The sequence below is a fragment of the Astatotilapia calliptera genome, chromosome 17, assembly GCF_900246225.1.
Source record: "Astatotilapia calliptera chromosome 17, fAstCal1.2, whole genome shotgun sequence".
Classification (NCBI taxonomy): Eukaryota; Metazoa; Chordata; class Actinopteri; order Cichliformes; family Cichlidae; genus Astatotilapia; species Astatotilapia calliptera.
The window spans coordinates 25890168-25910370 of record NC_039318.1 but is presented as its reverse complement, the minus strand read 5'-3'; the positions used below and the strand labels follow the sequence as shown (position 1 = coordinate 25910370).

Below are 20203 nucleotides of genomic sequence, written 5' to 3'. Positions count from 1 at the left end.
AAACCCACACATTTCTGTTTCCTCGCCCCTCATGTCAGGCTCCCCTTTGGTGGTGTCTCTGATCGGAGCGCTGCTCAGAGAAAAACCAAACCGCTGGCGTTACTATCTCTGCCAGCTGCAGATGAAGCAGTTCAAGCGTATAAGGAAGTCATCATCTTATGACTATGATGCCCTGGATCAGGCCATGGCTGCTAGCATCGAGGTACTTCCTGATGAGCACCGAGACCTCTACAAGGATCTTACTGTTCTACAGAAGGATGTCAAAATCCCCGCTAAGGTTTGTCTGCACAAAAGGAGATTGTTTATGATCCCTATATTTTCTGACACAGTGACATGACATTTTAAATTTTAATGCTTTTTGCAGATTAATGGCATATTATTCTTCCACAAGGTTAAGAACGGTTAATTGTGTTGTTCTTTCTTCTCCCAGGTGCTGTCTGTTCTTTGGGATCTGGAACCTGAGGAGGTGGAGGACATCCTGGAGGAATTTGTTAACAAGTCTCTGCTTTTCGTGGACAATAACAGTAAACCCTACCTGTACTACCTTCACGACCTCCAGATAGACTTCCTGTTGGAGCAGAACCGAACGCAGCTTGAGGTCAGTCTAAAGGCATCCTTCAATTGAAGTGGGCAGTGATTGTCAAATTAAGCTACAAGTTTTAAGAGGCCAGGCTAACTAATTAGCTACATTAGGTTTAAATTAGCTCTAGCATAAAATCAAAGCTATAAATCCAGTGTCATTATCTTTAACCCAGCAAATATGGTTCTTTGCTGTTGTGTGTGTGCTTATTTGGGTTTTCTGTGTTAAACAGAGCCTTCACACTAAGGTGGTGCGTCAGTACCAGCAGCATTACAGAGACGGTCCCCCCACTTCAGGAGACGAGGAATCTCTTTACTGGATCCGATATTTGACCTACCATATGGCCAAAGCCAACCTTACCCAGGTAGAAGTGATAATTATTTTCTTTTTCTTTTAAGTGTGTTTGAACCTAGTAATTCATTACAGTGCTGAACAATGAAATGGCTTTCTCATTTTCTGTTCTACAGTATGGGAAACCATTTTTATTATAGATAGATACATACATACATACATACATACATACATACATACATAAAGTTAAAGTAGACCAGACTGCACAGCCCTATGCAGTGTTTTAAGATGACGTATAAGTGAGAAATAATAGCAGGGTTTTATTTCTTCAGTCTACCTTTTTTCTCACCATGTCTCTGTCTCTCTGTGTCTTTTTCTCTTTTTGGTTTCTGATCATCTCTGTCTAGGAGCTCTACTCACTCATGTTCTCTCTCAACTGGGTGATCATCAAGGCCAAGATAATGGGTCCAGCTCATCTCATCAATGACTATGTGGAGTATGGATCCATTCTGGACCAAGAGGTCAGGACATAAAAAAAATGGCCACTGTGTCTATTGCCCTTTTCACATATGGGATACACATATGTGTTCAGATATGGGTCACTTTAAACTTAATATTTATCACTGCCACACAAACCTTTGTTTTCTATGTATAAGTAGTTTTTCAAGGCATAAGATTAGTTGAGTGGCATGATGCAGAGCCTGAAGATAATTGTTGTTTTTTTAAAATTTCCAGTCATATTTTCAGTGAGTGAAGCAACTCACAAAGATGCATGAGAGATATGTGCAGACTGCAGGAATCATAAATTTGTGCATACCTATCTGTTGCATCAAATTAGTGAAAATGACAGTGTCCTTGATGCTTAAATTTCTGATCTTCATGTACAAAAAGAGTAATTCAACAAAGAATGAGAGTGCAGCTCATTCTACCTCATCCCGAGGAAAAATACAGGTTTAGACTCCGTCTGTCTTTCATGTACTTTGTGAATTAAATAAAAAGGTTGACCTTTAATTTTCCTACCTTCATTTTCTTTTTAATTATCACATTTTCACTTTCTAATTTTCATCTTTGCAAGAGAACATGCCATGGTGCATAATAGCAATTACTTACCAATCAAACTTTTGTGATTTAAGTTCTTAGTGAAAAATAGTTATGATAACAAGCGACAAGCTTTGGGTAGTTTCCCTTTAATGTGACCTGGTGTTTGCAGTGGACTCAAGTATGCTTGTGTTTTCTTTGCTTCCAGAACAGTGAAGTGCGCAGTCAGTTCCAGGAGTTTCTGTCTCTGAATGGCCACCAGCTCGAGCAGCGTCCTTTCCCTGATGTTGTGCAGCTTGCTCTGTCTCAGCCGCCCAACTCCGAGGTCTACAAACAAGCTCAACTGCAGGCACAGAACCGGACCAAAGCTGGGAAACTCTACTTTGACTTGGTGTAAGAAAGCAAGCATTTAATATGGTGTTCTCTTTATAATGGAGATATTTCAAGTTGATTTTTACATCTCATTATTAGTTAGTTTGTTATTGAATTATATGATAACTAATTTTCATTGTTAAATCTGTACTCCCTTCTTTAACATGTAAGATTTTAGATGACATTTGCTGTTACAATGCAATTAAAATGAATATTCAATATATAATATATCTGAAATTGTTATTATTTCCATTTTAATGGTGTGTACAAGCTTTGAACTGCCAACTGCTTTTACTGTTTTGTGTGTGTGTCGTGTTTTTGAATACAGGAATAAGAGCGGTGTAGACAATCTGTCTCGTTTGGTGATTCACCCCCACCAGGGCTCCATTTACTCAGCCTGCTTCTCGCAGGATGGAACCAAAATTGCTTCTTGTGGAGCTTGCAAGACACTCAAGGTACCATTTCACCGGCAAAGCATCAAAAGCAACAGCAGAATGGACCAAAATGCAATCATTAACTAGAATTGTTCAGCTCTCTGGAATCTACAAATAGCTTCAGTAACACTTTGTCGTAACCATTGTTAAAAGCTGTAAATTCATAGTTTATTAAACTTTAGTCAGGAGTTTTTAGTGTTACATGAGGAACTCAATATTGTACTGATGAAACGTGGCTTCGCTGCCATCTTTGCAATGGTGTGCAGGTGTTTAAAAGTACCTCAGGTGAGAAGCTCATGGAGATCCCTGCCCATGATGATGAAGTGCTTTGCTGTGCCTTCTCCCCTGACGGCCGTCTCTTAGCAACCTGCTCTAGTGACAGAAAAGTCAAGGTACACAGTCCACAGCACCATTATAACTATGTTATGATTAAGAAATAAGCGAGTAAAATAACACAGAAATCTGCCATGTTATCCTGATGTTCTTGACACTGCAGGTGTGGAATGGAGAGCGAGCAATGCTGCTTAGGACGTTTGAAGAGGAGCACGAAGAGCAGGTCAACCACTGCCAGTTTACCAACACATCAGGGCGCCTCCTTTTGGCCACCTGCTCCAATGACGATATTCAGAATGTCAAGGTTTGTCTTATTTATGCTTTCGATTTTGTTTTTAAACTTCTGACCTTTCGTGTTCTACTTCCATCAATTCATCTATTAATTTTTATCCAGTTTATCCAGTTCAGATCTCATTTGTGTTAGAACCCAGCTGTCATAGGAAGAGAGGCCTGGACAGATTGCTAGCTAACACATGCACATAAAAACACAAGGCAAAAAGGGGCTAATATGTTATGTAATGTGTTAGCCATTTTTTTTAATGCCACATGCATTTTCTTTGCTTCATTAGTTGTGGAACCTCAATAAGCCATCCTCCCAGAACACCATGTTTGGTCACTTTCAACCAGTCAACCACTGCTGTTTCTCTCCTGATGACAAGTATCTGTCAACTTGCTCCAACGATGGTACCCTTAAGGTGACTGCCATTAGTCCTGATACTTGCTTTCTTTTTGATACGGTAACACACACTGAACTAGAAATAATTATTAGCAGGTGAAGTGCTCTGACATATACACTGTTTTTGTTTAATTAAATCTGAAGTGACGGATTTAAATGGTAAAGATTTGTTTTTCTTAAATACGTTTTTGTACTTTTGTTGGACAACATGTTTCCTAGTCATGAGTTTACAGTCCCAATAGTTTTATAATCCCTGAATTAAAACATTTGATTCTAGAAGAACTTTACTGCAACAAAATAGGCAAATGATGGTACTCGCTTTCTATTTAGATCATTTATTAGTAACTAAATTTAGAAATATTAATATGCTTTACATACCTTGGTCTTGTAATGCACTGACATGCATGATTCTGCATGTTTGCAGGTATTTGAGGTTTCTTCTACCAATGAATGGAAGACGATCAATGTAAGTGACATGTTTACAGACAACAAGGAAGACGTCTTTGTCAAGTGTAGCACCTGGACTGCCGATGGCAAACGCGTCATATGTGCTGCCAGAAATGCCGTTTTGGTGAGCATTTATCATTGTAAGCATGCTGCTGTATGATCCTGTACGCTGTTTTTTTTGTAGGTGGTGCTAAATGTTTGATAAAATTGGGTGCATATGGTTTGGATATTGTTCATTATCTTAACACTTTCTCGCTGTACTGATTAAAAATTGAAAACACATTCACTCTATCCTCTTTGCCCTTGATGTTGGTGTGCTGTTTCATTGAAGGAGACAGGAAAGAGAGCTTGTTTGTCTTCTAGAGAGTCTAAATAGTGTGTCTTGGTTATAAATGTGCATATCCCCTCCTCTCCTGAGCTTTCCAAAGTCAGCCAGTATTGTCTTGTTATCAGCCTCACTCTGTTCCTTACATCTTCATTCATTTGTATTCTGGGAACCCAAACAGAGTGAAGATTGGATAGGTTCTTTTACTCTAAGGTGACTGAAAGAAGAGGCTTTATAAACTTGAGGAAAATTGCAACATTAATCCTAAGGCATGAAGAAAATCTTTTTCTTTTTTTTGATGCAAAGCACAGAGTTATTGTAGAGCACATTAATACCTTGGTATACTTGATATTGTCAAATGACCTTTGAGCTTAACACAAGTTGCGTAAGTTGTGAGTTGGGACCTCCATGGGTCGGACTTGTTTGCCCAGCACATCCCACCGATGCTCGATTGGACTGAGATTTGGGGAATTTGGAGGCCAAGTCACGGACCAGCCTTCGCCTTCTAAAATAATGTTATGTTTGATTGGTGTAGCTTGTTCCCCAATAGGCATTGAGTTTGATGTTTGCTTAGACCAGGGGTGTCAAACTCAAATACACAGTGGGCCAAAATTCAAAACTGGAACAAAGTTGCGGGCTAACGTTAATATTTATTGAAATATATTTATTCCTCCAGATAAAAGAATGAATCTTTTCTTATGGACTCAAACACGTTTTGCTGAAAAACTGAATATGGAACAAGCAAAGCTTAATACTAAACAATATATATATTGTTTCGTTCTAATAGTAATTAGGTGTGGCTTTGCGGGCCAAATGTAATTAGGCTGCGGGCCAAATTTGGCCCGCAGGCCAGAGTTTGACACCTATGGCCTAGACTGAATACTAAAGATGGCCATGGCCACCAATTGACTTGTCTTAAGCTTGGCATTTTGGCCTTTGCTGTTTTAGGTTTTTCGAGCCGGGCCTGACCTATTTGTACAAATTGGTCGACCGCTAAGTTCTCAGCTATTTTTAGCATTGCAAGGGATGCATGTAGGTACACTGCAGAGATACAAATATTTGCTAATTAGGGCTAACATATAAATTAATGAAATAGTCAAAGAATCAAAGAACTCACTGAGAATAAAACCAGGAGAGACAAATAACTGGGAAAGCCACGTTTTGTGCTTCTCCTTTCTTTTAATTTCAATGTGTTATTTGTACAGTCGTAACAGCTTTTGGACATGTTGATGAGACAACAGGTGCTGATTTGTTGTCTGTCTTTTATTGTTTCTCAGGTCTTTGATGTAGAGACATCAGACATGTTGTTTGAAATCAGGACCAATCGAATGAGCACAGTTCAATACTGTCACGCCTGCCCCACCAGTAACCTGCTGGCCATTGCATTTTCAAACTATGCTGTTGAGGTATCTCACTATATATTTAATGTCTCCTTTTTTTATATAAAATTCAAAATTGTGTATGTAAGTATGTAAAGAAAATTCTCAATAATACTACTACTAATAATAAAGATAAATAAATGTTTTGTGTTCCAGCTGTGGGATCTCGAAGCCAATAAAAAGATGGCAGACTGCAGTGGCCACCTAAGCTGGGTGCAGCGTGTCCAGTTTTCTCTTGATGGCTCACAGCTGCTCTCCTGCTCTGATGATCAGACCATCAGGGTAAGACTGAGTGTGTGTGATAAAGCTACAGTATAACAGTACGGAGAGAGGCTGTCAGTGTTGTTCTAATTGCTTATTCTGACAGTAAAATTAACTTCACAAGTTGACTAATTACACTATGTTCCCCCTTGCCAGCTGTTTCAGTTCTTAATGAGCAGTGCTCAGGGATGGTGATGTAACTGTAGTACAAAAGGTATCTGGTCTTTTTTTATGGGAATGAAATGCATTTAGGCCATGGCAGAAATAAAGATCTAACTGTTGCTTTGACTTGCTTTTAAATTACTTCTCTGTTATTTGGGTTACATAAAGATGGCAAAATAAATTATTTAACAGGTTTGTCTTGACTCATTGCTCTCTAAAACAAAATAATATGTATCTTAAATAGCTTGAAGACAATGTAACATGAAATATCTCTGCAGTTTAGCCTTTTGGGTGTTTTTTTTTTTTCTTTTTTTACAGTTTTTACAGCTGCTGTTTTTCAAACAAGGTGGCAAAACTGTCCCTGACAGTCCACAACTACAGCAGAGCCTTCTGTACATACTGCTTATTAGGGGTGAGAGAAAAATGTCGATACTGCAGTACATCATCTCACTTCAAACTGAGATCGCTATGCTGGCACCAGATATTGATCGTGACACACAGCCACAGACTCACAGCCACAGACTCACAAGATGAAAAGCAGTCACTCCTGTTGTTATAAACTTAACAGGGCAATAAATTGCAGGTCACACTAGGGAAAAGGTGGGATAAACAGATGTGTTTACAGTGTCCTCTTTCATCAAAAAGAAAAATCCTGACCTGCCGTGGCAAATATCCTGCAAGAAAAAAGAAAAGTACTTTGTGGCTATGTGTGGATTTGACTTGTTTTCACCAGAAACCCTCATCTTAACTGCCAAGAAGATTCCAGTGACTTAAATATTGCCACAACCGTCAATTTATTCAGTTGATATTGCATATATTCAACTCTAACTCTGGGTTATTATGTGAGATTTACATATCTTGTTCGTTCTGTTTTAAGATATGGGAGACCAAGAAGGTTCACACATCCTCAGCCATCCGCCTGAAGAGAGATTCTGACGTTCTGTTTAATCATGAGGAAATCATAGTGTCAGCTGCAGATAATTGCAACAGACTGCAGGTGAGTTGTTAGGAAAGTGGATATATCAAAGTGCATAGAGTTTTTTTGTGGCAGGAACGTGAAGCTGTAGTATTTTTGTTGGTTGGTACAGTGATTTAAAAAAAAAAAAAAAAAAAAAAAAATGCGTGTGTGTGTTTTAGGTGCGTGATGGTAGAACAGGATCGGTGCTGTTCCAGTCAGAGGAGAAGTCATCCAGGATCCGGTGTACCTGTATCTGTCGGCAGCCCTCTGCTGTTGTCCTGGGGCAAGAAGATGGTACTGTGCAGGTAGATTAAACAGATTCTTACATTACTGAAGGACATAATAAATTGCACATAAAACAAGCATATCGAAAGTACGCTCACTTTCAGCTTTATTTGGTACAAATTGCTAGTTCCAGGTTGAACTCTCTTTTCAGAGATTTTAGTATTCGTAGCTGACCGGAGTGGCATCCAGTGTGGTCTTTTGCTGCTGTAGTCCATGTGCTTCAAGTCTGGATGTGTTGTGTGTGGTCTTTTTTTGAATTCTGTGTAAACCCTAGAGGTGGCTGTGTGGGGAAAATCCCAGTGCTGTCATGCACCAACAACCAGACCACGCTGTGTAATGAGTAAATGAAATCACCTTTCATCAAATAATAATCTATAGTGTAATGTTTACTAAAAAGTAATGTTTCTCCTCTTTAAAGCGAGTATAAGTACTCAAATACTGCAAATTTCCTATATCTTTTTTTTCCTAATCAAAGAAGCACATACATGTATGGGCAGGTGTGCGTGTGTCTGTACAGATGTAAAAATGTTGAGCATTTGAGTTTAATGTTCCATTCCACATCACTGTAGGAGGTGTTCTTTCAGGCCGTGTTGAGTCATGAGATCTGACATTATCGCTGTCACTTTTTTTTTTTTTTATCTGTCCTATCAGCGGTGTGACAGGTCAGCACCTCTTTCATCTCCTTTTCCCTTGACTTGTTTCAATGTTTAGCCTTTCCTTTTACCTGTAATTTATATTCTCAGTGCTTTTCACTCCTGCTCTCTGTATTTATTTCTTTTTCTCCCTCTTTTGTTTTATCTATCTTTTTTTCTCCTTTGTTCTGTATGTCCCCGTTCTCTCCTTGCTCCACTGCTCTTTGTCTAGCTGATAAATTGCGGTTTGCAAGCAGAGAATGAGATTGTAGTCTGGTGTGTGTGTACTTAATGCATATTCTGCAGCAGTAGAGGACATCCCCCAAAGTTACTGTCCTATATTACAGCACAAACACTCACTCAAACAGGGTCCCCTGACACATCAGAACTGAGGCCATTCCAGCCCCCTACAGGAGAGAGCAGCTCTAATTAATTAAGAGGTCCTGCTGTCTTAATGAATACAGGAGCTAATGATTTTAATTACAGCTCCTCTCTGGCCCTTCATATGTCTCCCTTCCTGTCTCCTGGGAACAATTTTTCAACCAGAAAGTAAAGAAAGAGCGATGATTAGTGATCCAAGACAATACCTGGAGAGAATTTTGATAAATGCAGATGCATACAAACAGTGATATAAACTATATTGCCAAAAGTATTCTCTTGTCTGCCTTCACACTCATATGAACTTGAGTGATGCGTCATTCTTTATCCATAGAGTTCAATATAATGTGAGCCCGCTCTTTGCAGCTGTAATAGCTTCAGCTCTCCTGGGAAGGCTTTCTACAAGGTTTAGGAGTGTTTATAGGACGTTCTTCTTCCAGAAGCGGATTTGTGAGGGTAGACACTGACAAAAAGGCCTGGCTCACGGTCTCCACTCTGTCATCCCAGAAGTGTTATTCCACACCAAACTTGCTCATCCATGTCTTTATGGATCATGCTTTGTTTACTGGCGTGCAGTCAAGTTGGAACAGGAAGGGGCTGTCCCCAAAATGCTCCCACAAAGTTGGGAGCAACCACCGCAACTCCTGAAAAACGACCCTACACTATAATCCTCCTCCAAACTTTACACGTGGCACAGTGCAGTCAGACAAATACCGTTTCCCTGGTAACCGCCAAACCCAGACTCGTCCATCGGACCGACAGATGGAGACACGTGATTTGTCAATCCAGAGAACTTGTCTCCACTTCTCTAGAGTCCAGTGGCGGCGTGCTTTACACCACTGCATCCGATGCTTTGCAATGCACTTGTTGATGTAAGGACTAGATGAAACTGCTCACCATGGAAACCCATTCCATGAAGCTTGCTGCGAACTGTTCTTAAGCTAAACTGAAGGCCATGAAGTTTGGAGGTTTGTAGCGATTGATTCTGCAGAAAGTTGGTGACCTCTGTGCATCTAAGCATCCACCGACGATGCTCTCTGATTTTTACATGGCCTACCATTTCGTGGCTCAGTTGCAGTCATAACCAATCGCTTCCACATCATATTTATATATATTTATTTAGCATCTTTTCACAGTACCACGCAGGAAATTACTGTGCCCCTGAGAGCGACCGATTCTTTCACAAGTGTGAGTCAGTGGGTTGGGCATTATTCTGAACACTGAATATAATCCGATTCCTGAATCTCTGTTGCAGACATGTTTTCTATTCTGACACATTAAGAAATGAATGATTTAGGGGTATTTATTGTTGCAGTTCTAGCACCAGGTGGAGCCCTAGTGTAAGCTGGATAAAATCGTGGCTCCTCGGACTGCTGCAGCTCATTCATATTTTTTTCCTTAAACGTGTCGTTTTATTTATAGCCAGTGTACTGGAGAAAAATTAGCAATGATCTGTCAGTTTGCAGCATTGTGAGCTGCCAGCTTTGTTATGCTAATGTAAAAAGTTGAAAGTTTGTGAAATACGTGCAGGAGAGAGAACATAATGTCACTGTGTGTTTCTGTATGATTGAAAAGTGCAAATGTGTGTTTGTGTGCACGTGTGCATTGTGTGCCAGGCGTCAGGGCTGACAGTTAGTCATCTCCTAAGGATGCTTGGCTGCAGGATCCGAAGACTCCTGAGCCCCCACAGGGGGTTGGTGCTGGCAGTAGCTCTGTGCACAGGCAGCGTGCAGGTATGGTAGGGAAGGAGTATGATCTGTGTGTGAATGTGTTTGCACTTCAGAGTGTTCAAGAATAACTAATTGCTGTTTGTGTGTGTGGCTGTTTGTTTACTTTTTCAAAGGGCTTTTAAAGCTAATAATAGAAAAGGCAGATTATTGTTGTCACTGTGCGTATCAGCTATCACATCTCACCATGCAGGACCAGGCTAATTATTTGGCCATCTCACCACTTTTGTTCATGTGTCTTTGACCACATGAGTCTTAAAGCGAGTCAGTGGCTTGTTTATGTCTATTAAAATGAGCAGTCCCCTTTTTTCCCTCTTTACATATTTCCCCTTATATATTTATTTATTCTTTTTACCAGATCTCCATGGACATTTCCATTAAAACCCTAGCCCAGAAATACTTGAGCCTGACGTTTAATGCTTGCCTAGGTGTTCTCTCACAGGCTGTGAAACCCGCGTGTCAGAACATGGAGCTTGACAAACATGGTCAGCACACCCTGAGGCTTGTTCTGCTCAGACTTTTCAACCCTTTCTCCTGAGACATAAATATTTTAGTGCCTGCTAAAAACCCCAGGTGACATCAGCCTTTACTTTATACCTTCAAAACCGACAGGTGATGGGATGGACTGAAGTTTATTTTGTGCTCTAGGTCTTTAATTATTTATGTATTACTTTGTTGTTTGCGGTTTATGAGGTTTCGCAGATCGCAGATTCCATAATTTATCACAATTGTTGGATAGCTGCAGTGGGGACAGACAGAGATGGGGCAGGAGGGGAGTGACATGTAGCAAATGTCCGGTCTGTTTGGAGTCAAACTGGGGGACTTAGCTGCTGAGGGCATTGCTTTTCCCCATGTGGTGTATGCCCCAATCACATAGCCATCTGTCTGCTCCAAATCTGAATATTTCTTCTATTACTGGATAAATCTGTCAGATGGTTAATTAGAAAAGTAAAGTTTTTGGATTAGTGTTACAGTAGATAATAAATCAAATTTCACCTCAAAATAGCCTAATTAACACTTTGTTAGTCCTTGGCAAGTAGAATAATTAGCTTTGGTGATCAACTAAACATCTATTATATTATACAGTTCTGTTCCACTTTTTCAGTGTTGCCTAAACCCACAACAGTTTCCCAATCAATATAATCTGTGATAATGATCTTTATTCTGATGTGATTTGTGATTGCTGATCAGTCTCAGTAACCAAACTACCAGTTTTGTGTTGTACTTCTATAGCACAGTCCTTAGTGCTAACCTGCTCGTTTAGCCCTTACAGTCCTGTGCAAAAGTCTTTAGCCAGTCATTTGTCATCTGTCACTTGTTTATATTTTGCCAGGGAAATGGGTGTAATGACTTACAGAAACATCTGCAAATAAAGCTGAAAACCCCTCAGTATATTTTGTACAATTCTAATAACCTTGAAAGTCAATATTTGGTATGACCACCTTTATTCTTCAACACAGTCTGAACTCTCTTAGGAAACTTTCTTGTAATGTCTTCATGTAGTCTTCAGGAAAAGTTCTGCAGATTCCTGAAAGACATTCTTTGGATGTCGGCTGCCTTTTCTTTGCGAATCACATCGTTAGTGCAGAAATACAAATTTTATGCCCATCTTTCTTATACTTGCTATGAATAAGTAAAGAAATCGGTAAAAATTGGCTCTTGGTTCTTTGCTAAGATGTTGTTTATATGTAGACACAACACTGGTTCATCTCTTAAGTTGGGGTTCTTTCATTTTTGAATGATTCATAGGTCGGTGTTCAAGCAAAAACCAACATTCCTCTGAAAATGGTCAGATACAAGATGTAATTGGAAAATGAGTGAAAAAGCAGCCGATGTTCAAAGAAGGACTTTCACAAAGCCTGGAGAGAGAACTGTTGTTTAAGACCACAGTAACAAATCACACACCTGGGTGCTTGGAAGAAAAATACATAAAAGTTGGAGGTGGCTTGAGACTTTTGCACAATATTGTATATTTTGTACGTTTCAATCACAGTTGATTGATACATCTAACAACTAAACACAAAGCAGACTGATATGAATGTGTGTCATTGTTTTTACAAGATTTTCATCACCGAAGTATCTAAGACATTGCCAAAAAGATAATGAAATGAAATAAATGGATTTCAATTTTTTATAATGTCTGCTGAGTACACTCACACTTCACTGAATCCCAGAAATGTCACCCACACAGAGGTGCTGGAGGAAAATAGTCCAAGTCTTAAGGACTGGCATTTGTATTTCATGACAGTTTCAGTTATTATCTAACACCTTTCTCATATTGGTTTACTTACCTGTAAACTCATTATGGATCTCTGGAAGCCTCCAGGATTTGATGTTCCATCCAGTTGACCTTTAGAGGGCACTCACAAAATCTTATCTCTCTCTCTCAAATCCAGCTCTGGCTATTCTGTGAAGGGTCTCAAAGTTTTATTCAGAACTCAAAAGTGACAACACACGGTTTTTCTTTTTGATGTGCTTATCACTGTTAAGCCAGCAGTGGTGCTTTACATCTCTTCTTTTAAGTTCTCCCTTAAAGTGTGACTTTCTATCAGGATTTTTTTTTTTTAAAGAGAACCTTCAGAGACACTTTTGCTGCATAAGTGTATCTTTAGACCCGTTTTGGAGCAAGCCATTAACCATTAGGTCTTACTGTTTACTTGATTATTTATGTTTATTTCTTCCTTCCAGGTGCTGGAGGTGCCCTCTGGGAAGCTTCTGGCCACTCTGCAGGGGCACACTAAGACTGTGCTGCACTGTCAGTTCAGTCAGAACGGCCAAACACTCATCACTTCATCTGAGGACGCCACCATAAGAGTAGGTTCCTCCTCTTTCTAGGTTGCTTTGTTTTTGTCTTTATCCTGTGTGTCTGTCTGCTTTATATTTCTGTTTCTCCTAGTCCTATTCATCAGTATGTTCTCCATCCTCACTTTCTTTTCCTGCTAATCAATGGCAAGTTTCTTTCACCTCCCCTGCCAACCTGCTTCCCATTTTTCTTCTCTGCTATTGATTACTCTTTCCCCATTCCCATTCCTCACCTTGAGTAAAAATGCCTTCCATGCTCAATCTTTTAACCTCACAATATTTCAGGTCCCTGTGGTGTTTTCACTTTCCCCTACCAGTTACACTCTACCAACTTCTCTGTCGGCCTCTGCACCTCTCCATTCTTCATCCCTCTTTTTTTGTGTCCTCTCCTTCCTTTTCTCTTTCTTTGCCTCGGGCTGTGCCGCTCTCGGTAGCTCTTTATCTCCGTCTTGCTCATGTGTTGACCGCGTGCAGCTATCTGTTATGTGTTATTGTTGTGCAGTGTGTGAGTATGTGTGTATTGTTCAGGCCGTTATGCTCTGTCAACTCCCAACGTTCATGCTCTGCTGCTCATTTCCCCTTTCCTCTCATCTCCCTCTTCTTCGTCTATTCCCTTTGCCGACAGACCTGTCCACTGCAGCACTTCCTTCCCTCACCGACAGCACAGCATCTAATTCCATATTCATACAGCTACTCTCTGCACTGTTCTCAGCACTCTCAAACAATCCCCACTTATTCAAAAAGAAACTGAGATTTATGCAGTTTGATATGTGCTCACAAGAAGATGGATATCTGTGTTTAAATGTATGCCGATTTAGTGACACTGATCTTAGTTAATGAAAAGTTTTAACCTTCACACCAATGACAGATTCTTTGCGGGGGGTGGAAAGGCAGCACCTTGCACACAAGGCCATGATTGATAGGATTATCTGGATGCTTCTCTCTGTCCTGCCCTCCGTCTTTGAGCTCAGTTGGACTCCTGTTTCAGCTCATTTCCTGTAACTCTCTGCTCACATAAAACAAACACTCTGTAGACTCATGCACAGGTCCAGATTTCTAACTTAACAGATTCATCAGCATTTAGTGAGCACATTTAAAAGGAAGGGGAAAGGAAAGTAAATCAATTAAGTACTATGATATTATGTTGTAAAGATGGATTTATCCACTTAATTTTATGGGGCGCTACACTGAGGAAAAGACTGCTTGAAAATACTTTCCTATGTTGTGTTAGTTAGAAATGTGTTTTTTAAATTCAGTTAATTCTCTTGAGTTTGACCAGTTTGATTCTTCCTTCATGTATAGATACTTAAGAAACGCATCACTGATTAAATTACTCATTAAATACATAGGAAAGGCAAAAATGGCAACAAGGGGTGAAAAGTGATTTTTGATATCTCTGTCACAAAGTGGCTGAAAGACTTTTTTTCTGTTGTCCCCCGTAGTTGTGGGAGTGGCAGTCAGGAAAGTGTAGAGTACTGCACGGTCATAAGGAGCAAGTCAGATGCTTCTCTCTACTCTCCGACTCACCAAACGACTCAAGACTGCTGTCCTGGTCCTTCGATGGTACTGTGAAGGTAAAACTCGTGCTCTTGCACATTTATAATATTACATTTAACAGCCGTGTGAGATCGAATGGTAATTTTTTCTTCTTTGCACACTCTTAGGTGTGGGACACCGAGAGCGGAGAGAAACTGCAGGACATTGAGGCTCATCATGGAACCATTTTGTCCTGTCATGTCTCGCCAGACGGATTCTTCTTTGCCACCACCTCTACTGACAAGACTGCTAAGGTTCAGCGCTCTCTCTCTCTCTCTCTCTCTCTCACACACACACACACACACACACACACACACACACACACACACACACACACACACACACACACACACACACACACACACACACAGAGGAGATGAGACATATCTGTTTGTGCCTCCAGTAACAACATGACATATTACTCATCTTCTCTCAAGGCTCCTTACAGCACAAACACATGGATGCACTGCTAGAGGTGATATCTTAAGAAACACTTTTTTTTCCAGCAGTTTGGTAAAAGACCTTAGAGGTTGGTATGCAGCAGAATGCCCCAATGGCCTTGGAGACTTAGCATCAGATCATCAGATCAGTCTGTCGTTCTGCATCCATGTCCAGTCTAGCTGGCAAACTACCCTGGCAGACTGGCAGGCCCACAATCAACTAACATCCCTGTCAGGATATTGCGTTTGCCAGGTTCCCGTTTGCCGACACCACTGCGCCTGACTTTGGCCTGACTTTGACTGACTCTGTGGACTAGAGGTTTTCTGCAAGCAGCTCTTAAATCATCGCTTTCCCTACTCATCATTCAAAGAGCAGCGAACTGCACCTTCGTAATACAAGCTGAACAATCCTGAGATGTCATGCTCTTTCACATCTTTGTGTGTCATTCCTTTTCCTTTCCTTGGATTCTGAATACAGCTGTGGGTTCAGTGTTAGATATATGCGATCAGTTATCCACTTACAGACAACTGGTGTCCCTGAGTGTGCACCATTAGCAACTATTCAAAGCGACTCCGTCTGGCGTTTGTTGAAGCCGGTGATCAAGAGTCACTGCCGCCGAGTTTCACACGGGAATTTGGATTCGGTTGACACTTACTGTAGAGAACAGGCATTGGGTCGTCAGCCAACCTGGCTTCTGTCAGTAAACGGCAGTGAGAGAGAATGTGTGTTTTATGGATTTGGCAAAGATCATAATTGAGGTGTGTGTGTGTGTTGTGGGGCTGGTTAGAAGCCAGTGACATAGTGCTTGCTCTCCAGACCGAGCAGGAGCTAAAAACACACACAAACACTGAAGTCCCTGGCTTCCCTCTATCTGGAGGTCAAACCAAAAGGCTCAGCCATGACTTGCTTTGTGGAGCACCACAAAAAAGGAAAGTGCTCTGTTCTGTCTGTCCCTTTCCCTCCACCTCTTTTTCTCTCCATCCCCCTTTTTTCTCCTTTCTTTTCTTTTCCCCTGACCTTCAGATGAATTGAACTTTGTGTTCAGACGTAGCTAGTCGACTGCCAAATGAAGTGTCTAATTATGAGGCGTGTTATTTTCAGTGCAACGCAGGATGTGGAGTGAGGAAGGAAGGAGTATAAAAAGAAAAGATGTGGAGGAGGGAGTAAAATATGAGAGACGGTAGCAATGAGGGAAAGATTACTGATGAACAGATAATGTTATTGTAACAACATTAGCTCTGCATTTGGCATGATTGTTTGCCGTCATAAGATCTATCAGTGGGTGATGATTTTTCTGAGCAACAGAAATTAAACTTCTGTGTCATTATTACTGTGTTCAATCTTCAGTATTTACAACAGATTCTGTTCTGACAGATTATTGCTAGGCAAACATTTCTAAACAGAGAGATTTATATTGAACATAAAAAATATAGCAAATGTAACACACTTTAGCTTATTCATCACCTATAAAGCACCCTTAAACTGTGATTTAGATTTCTGCAGGAAATCTACATCCTAACTTGTGTTGCAACTGAACACTCCTTTTATCTCTACACCGCAACCTTCCACGCGATTCAAATTGTTGTGGTATGCATCGACCCAACGTGTACTTAAATTTGTCAGTAGGTGTGCGTCAGGTTATGTAGAAGGTTGCAGCATAGGGTTAAAATGGGGTTTCAAGTATAGCGTAAGTTACGACATAGATCTGATGCAGAATATATTTCACGTAAAAACCGACACAAAATTCAGAAATTTTCAGATCTAAACTTACTTTATGTACAGACCGAACAAGTAGTGTTTTTGCCAAAAATTTGTCCCCAGAAAATACACTGTGGAATGAAGTCAGTATCAAGCAATGCTGGTCCTAATGTTTCTACACAAGAAAAGGAAGAAACGGAGATTCTGGTTTCATCCAGTTGTCTGGAGAAGCCAGCAGCAGGGAGAATTTCATGGTTTGATCCAGGATCTGAAGCTGTATCTCGACCGCTTTCGTACATATTTCAGGATGTCAGTGTGGCAGTTTGGAGATAGACTGGGTCAGTCGGCTCGGAAATTATTGTTTTAACTGTGAGTACGAGGTAAAATAGTATTATATTACTTCCATATCATATATTTACTTTCCATAACATTGTATTTGCAGTACCAGTGCACATTTTGATGCATAAATGTTGCCAAATGCGACATTCTAAATGTTGTGTTTTGTTTATTCGGATCTGAAAAATGGAGCTTGGTTAAAAAAAAAAAAAAAAATGTCGGCCACGTAAATTACACGGTCGGTTTAAACGGCTGCATTAAGGACAGCTGAGTCTAAGAAATATTTTTAATGCACGAAACATTTGCACGGATTTTACACGTCCGATGTGTAAAGGCCTTTGTCTATCTTGACTAAATGATCTTTGGTCGCAAACTTGTGTGTGAAAGTGTGAATGTTAAGTTAAAAAAAAATTCTATATGTTTTTCTTTTCTTTCTCTTTCATTCTGCTCTTAGTTGTGGCACTGCGAGTCCTGGCAGTGTGCCAACACATTGATCGGCCATCAGGAGTGTGTGAGAAGCTGCCGTTTCTCGTGGGACAGCCAACACCTTGCAACGGGAGATGACAACGGAGAGATCCGGGTGTGTTTTCAAAAATACTCAATTTTTGTTTTGAAGTCCTTTTATTCTGGTTGCTGTTCTAGAAAGAGACTAGTTAGGCATCTGCTGCTGATGTAAAGCAACCTGATACACAGAGCCACACAATGTTTTGTTGGGGAGGGATGATGCAAAGTAATATGGCGGTGTCAACACACTAGCCTGCTCTATGTTACCAATATGACAACGCATTAAACCACCTAATTTGCTGTGGAACATACAAAAAATGCAATTATAGCAGTCGACATTTATTCCAGAAATCACTCTGTAATTACGTCTCATCACTCATTTAGATAAAGTGCTTACTAATGCATCATGATTGCTGCGGTGCACGGAGGAGGGGTGAGATGAAAGGGGGGAGCTAGGGCTCCCTCTCAGGAGGGGGTGTGGGAGCTGGAAGAGTGTGTAAGAAGTTGGGATGAAGATAGCAGGAAGAGGAGGAGACGTCTGACAGTGGGAGGTGAAGGAGAGGACTCAGGCTGCCAAATTGGATCTCTAAGGCTTTGGAAAATGAAGCACTTGTACACAATGTACACAGAAACTCACACATCCAAAGTAAATATGAAGCCATACTGTGTGAGAGGTAGAGGAGAAGATCTGCTATTCAGCCAGCAAGCCGTATCTGGTTAATAAAGGGTTAATGCCCTCTAGTGGCCTCTGCGCAGAGCAGCTCCATTATTTAGAAATGACCGAATCCATCAGATTCAATTACGTAAACTACAGCGAAATCTCGCCCCGGTTTCTATAGAAACAAATGTGAGTCATTCAGCACAAAAAGCATGCAAAGTGTTAAATATAGCGGTATGTGTGATGTGTCACTGTCAAATGAACATGACATGTGAACAGTTGCATAACAGCTGCAGTAGACTCATCATTTCATTATATACTGTATGTTATATATTATATGGTTTTACTTCAAACTATACACAGAAATGTCACATAAAGAGCAATCCTCATACTCTTCTGTGTTTCCTTTGTCATGTTTTTAGGCTCAAGAGAAGCTTATAGCATCAAACCTTAATATTGCAGTTTCAACAGAATTCATGCACATCATAAAGTCTTAGTGGCAGGGGGCCTAGAGAGTGCAAATAATCCCAGATATACGTGCATATTTTATTAGAGATGTTTCAGTCCTCAGACTGTCATCTTCTAAAGTTCTTACTGACACTGGCATACATATATATACAATCATGTGCTGCTCTTAAAATACTGAGGGGAAGCCAAAGATCGGCTTAGTACGTATAGCAATGAAATTAATGAGAGTATAAACTATACAACATAGTTTAAAGCCGTCAAAGATTTAGAAAAAGATGCCACAAAGAGAATAGAGAATACTTGAAATAATGTCAGTACTCCTGTGTCAGCCTGAGAAAAAGTGTATCTCAAAGACAGCGACTTAAAGGTAAAGAAGCTTACCTCTAAATCTAATGAATGGAATCTACAATTTTACTCTACCAGCCACTACATCTGTTTTATTACATAACAAGAAGGAAACATGTATTTAAAACTGACAGCGTAAAATGTGTGTTAGTTGTTTATAGGCCCTAACATTTGTTTATTGGATGATTTATAATGTGTGACTGTGCACCACAGCTCTGGAGTGTCAAGGATGGGTCCTTGCTGAAGGTTTGTTCCCGGGACGGTAAGGATGGCATGGACTCGCTGCATGGAGGCTGGGTAACAGATCTGCACTTCTCCCCAGACAACTCTCTTCTGGTCTCAACTGGAGGTTACATCAAGGTATGCTAATGCATTCTGCACATTCAAACCCATTTGGTTTTCACAGCTGGCAATGGGTGCGTCTGTTCTCAAGGGAGTGAAATGCAGTTAAGTTGAATTGAGCTGTTCAAATCCATGCCGTCTTACTTGTTTTTTCTTCTGCCTCTGCATGGACAAGGTTCTCAGAGTTGTCCGTCCACCTGACATTGTTAGATATACGCCAATAAGTGTCATTCAAGTGACAGAATCTCTTAAACACCTTGTGGAAATGTATTCAGATCTGGCACAAACATTCACTCGAACCTAAAGAAGAAATTATTATATATGATTGTCAAGATTCTAAGGTCAAATTGACCTCACTTTTGCCTAAACCTCAAGAATCATTATTAATTTGGCAACCTTTCAAAGGATAGATTGCAAACTGATGACATTTTAAACTGAAAAGGTCAAAAGTCAGTCTCTCAGTGACCTTATGTAATTCCCAAACTGCTTTGTGGGACATTATTTAATGCCATAATTTGTGAGCAGGAGAGATTTTGATCCTGTTAGTCCTTGGTGAATTAATGACAGGTCTTTGATGCCCACTTGTTATTTTTCCTCTGTGGTTTCCTTTACTTTACTACATTTGTCGTATAAATGTGCACAGACATGGATCTAAACTTCAGCACTACTGGCCAGCAGAGGCATACAGTCACTGGACATTTTATGTCTTCATTAAAACACCAGTTGGAAAGATGACAGGAAATAAAGGGAGAATGAGGTGGTTGATAATAAGCAACAAATATCTCCATGAGCTTG

General features: G+C 40.3%; 1 protein-coding gene across 2 annotated transcripts in view; it reads left to right on the top strand.

Annotated features, from left to right (window-relative positions):
- apaf1 (apoptotic peptidase activating factor 1) overlaps window positions 1–20203 on the top strand; it is a 47378-nt gene that overhangs the window by 5763 nt on the left and 21412 nt on the right. The window contains exons 8-27 of one of the 2 annotated variants that reach the window (XM_026146907.1): window positions 39–277; window positions 431–598; window positions 813–944; window positions 1279–1392; window positions 2118–2302; window positions 2610–2736; window positions 2982–3107; window positions 3212–3352; window positions 3618–3743; window positions 4149–4295; window positions 5774–5902; window positions 6032–6157; window positions 7176–7295; window positions 7436–7561; window positions 10168–10284; window positions 12967–13092; window positions 14523–14654; window positions 14745–14870; window positions 17546–17671; window positions 19280–19426. In XM_026146907.1, the coding sequence (XP_026002692.1) occupies window positions 39–277; window positions 431–598; window positions 813–944; window positions 1279–1392; window positions 2118–2302; window positions 2610–2736; window positions 2982–3107; window positions 3212–3352; window positions 3618–3743; window positions 4149–4295; window positions 5774–5902; window positions 6032–6157; window positions 7176–7295; window positions 7436–7561; window positions 10168–10284; window positions 12967–13092; window positions 14523–14654; window positions 14745–14870; window positions 17546–17671; window positions 19280–19426 (2780 nt within the window). The remainder of the gene's footprint in view (window positions 1–38; window positions 278–430; window positions 599–812; window positions 945–1278; window positions 1393–2117; window positions 2303–2609; window positions 2737–2981; window positions 3108–3211; window positions 3353–3617; window positions 3744–4148; window positions 4296–5773; window positions 5903–6031; window positions 6158–7175; window positions 7296–7435; window positions 7562–10167; window positions 10285–12966; window positions 13093–14522; window positions 14655–14744; window positions 14871–17545; window positions 17672–19279; window positions 19427–20203) is intronic. The other variant, XM_026146906.1, reaches the window with a different exon arrangement.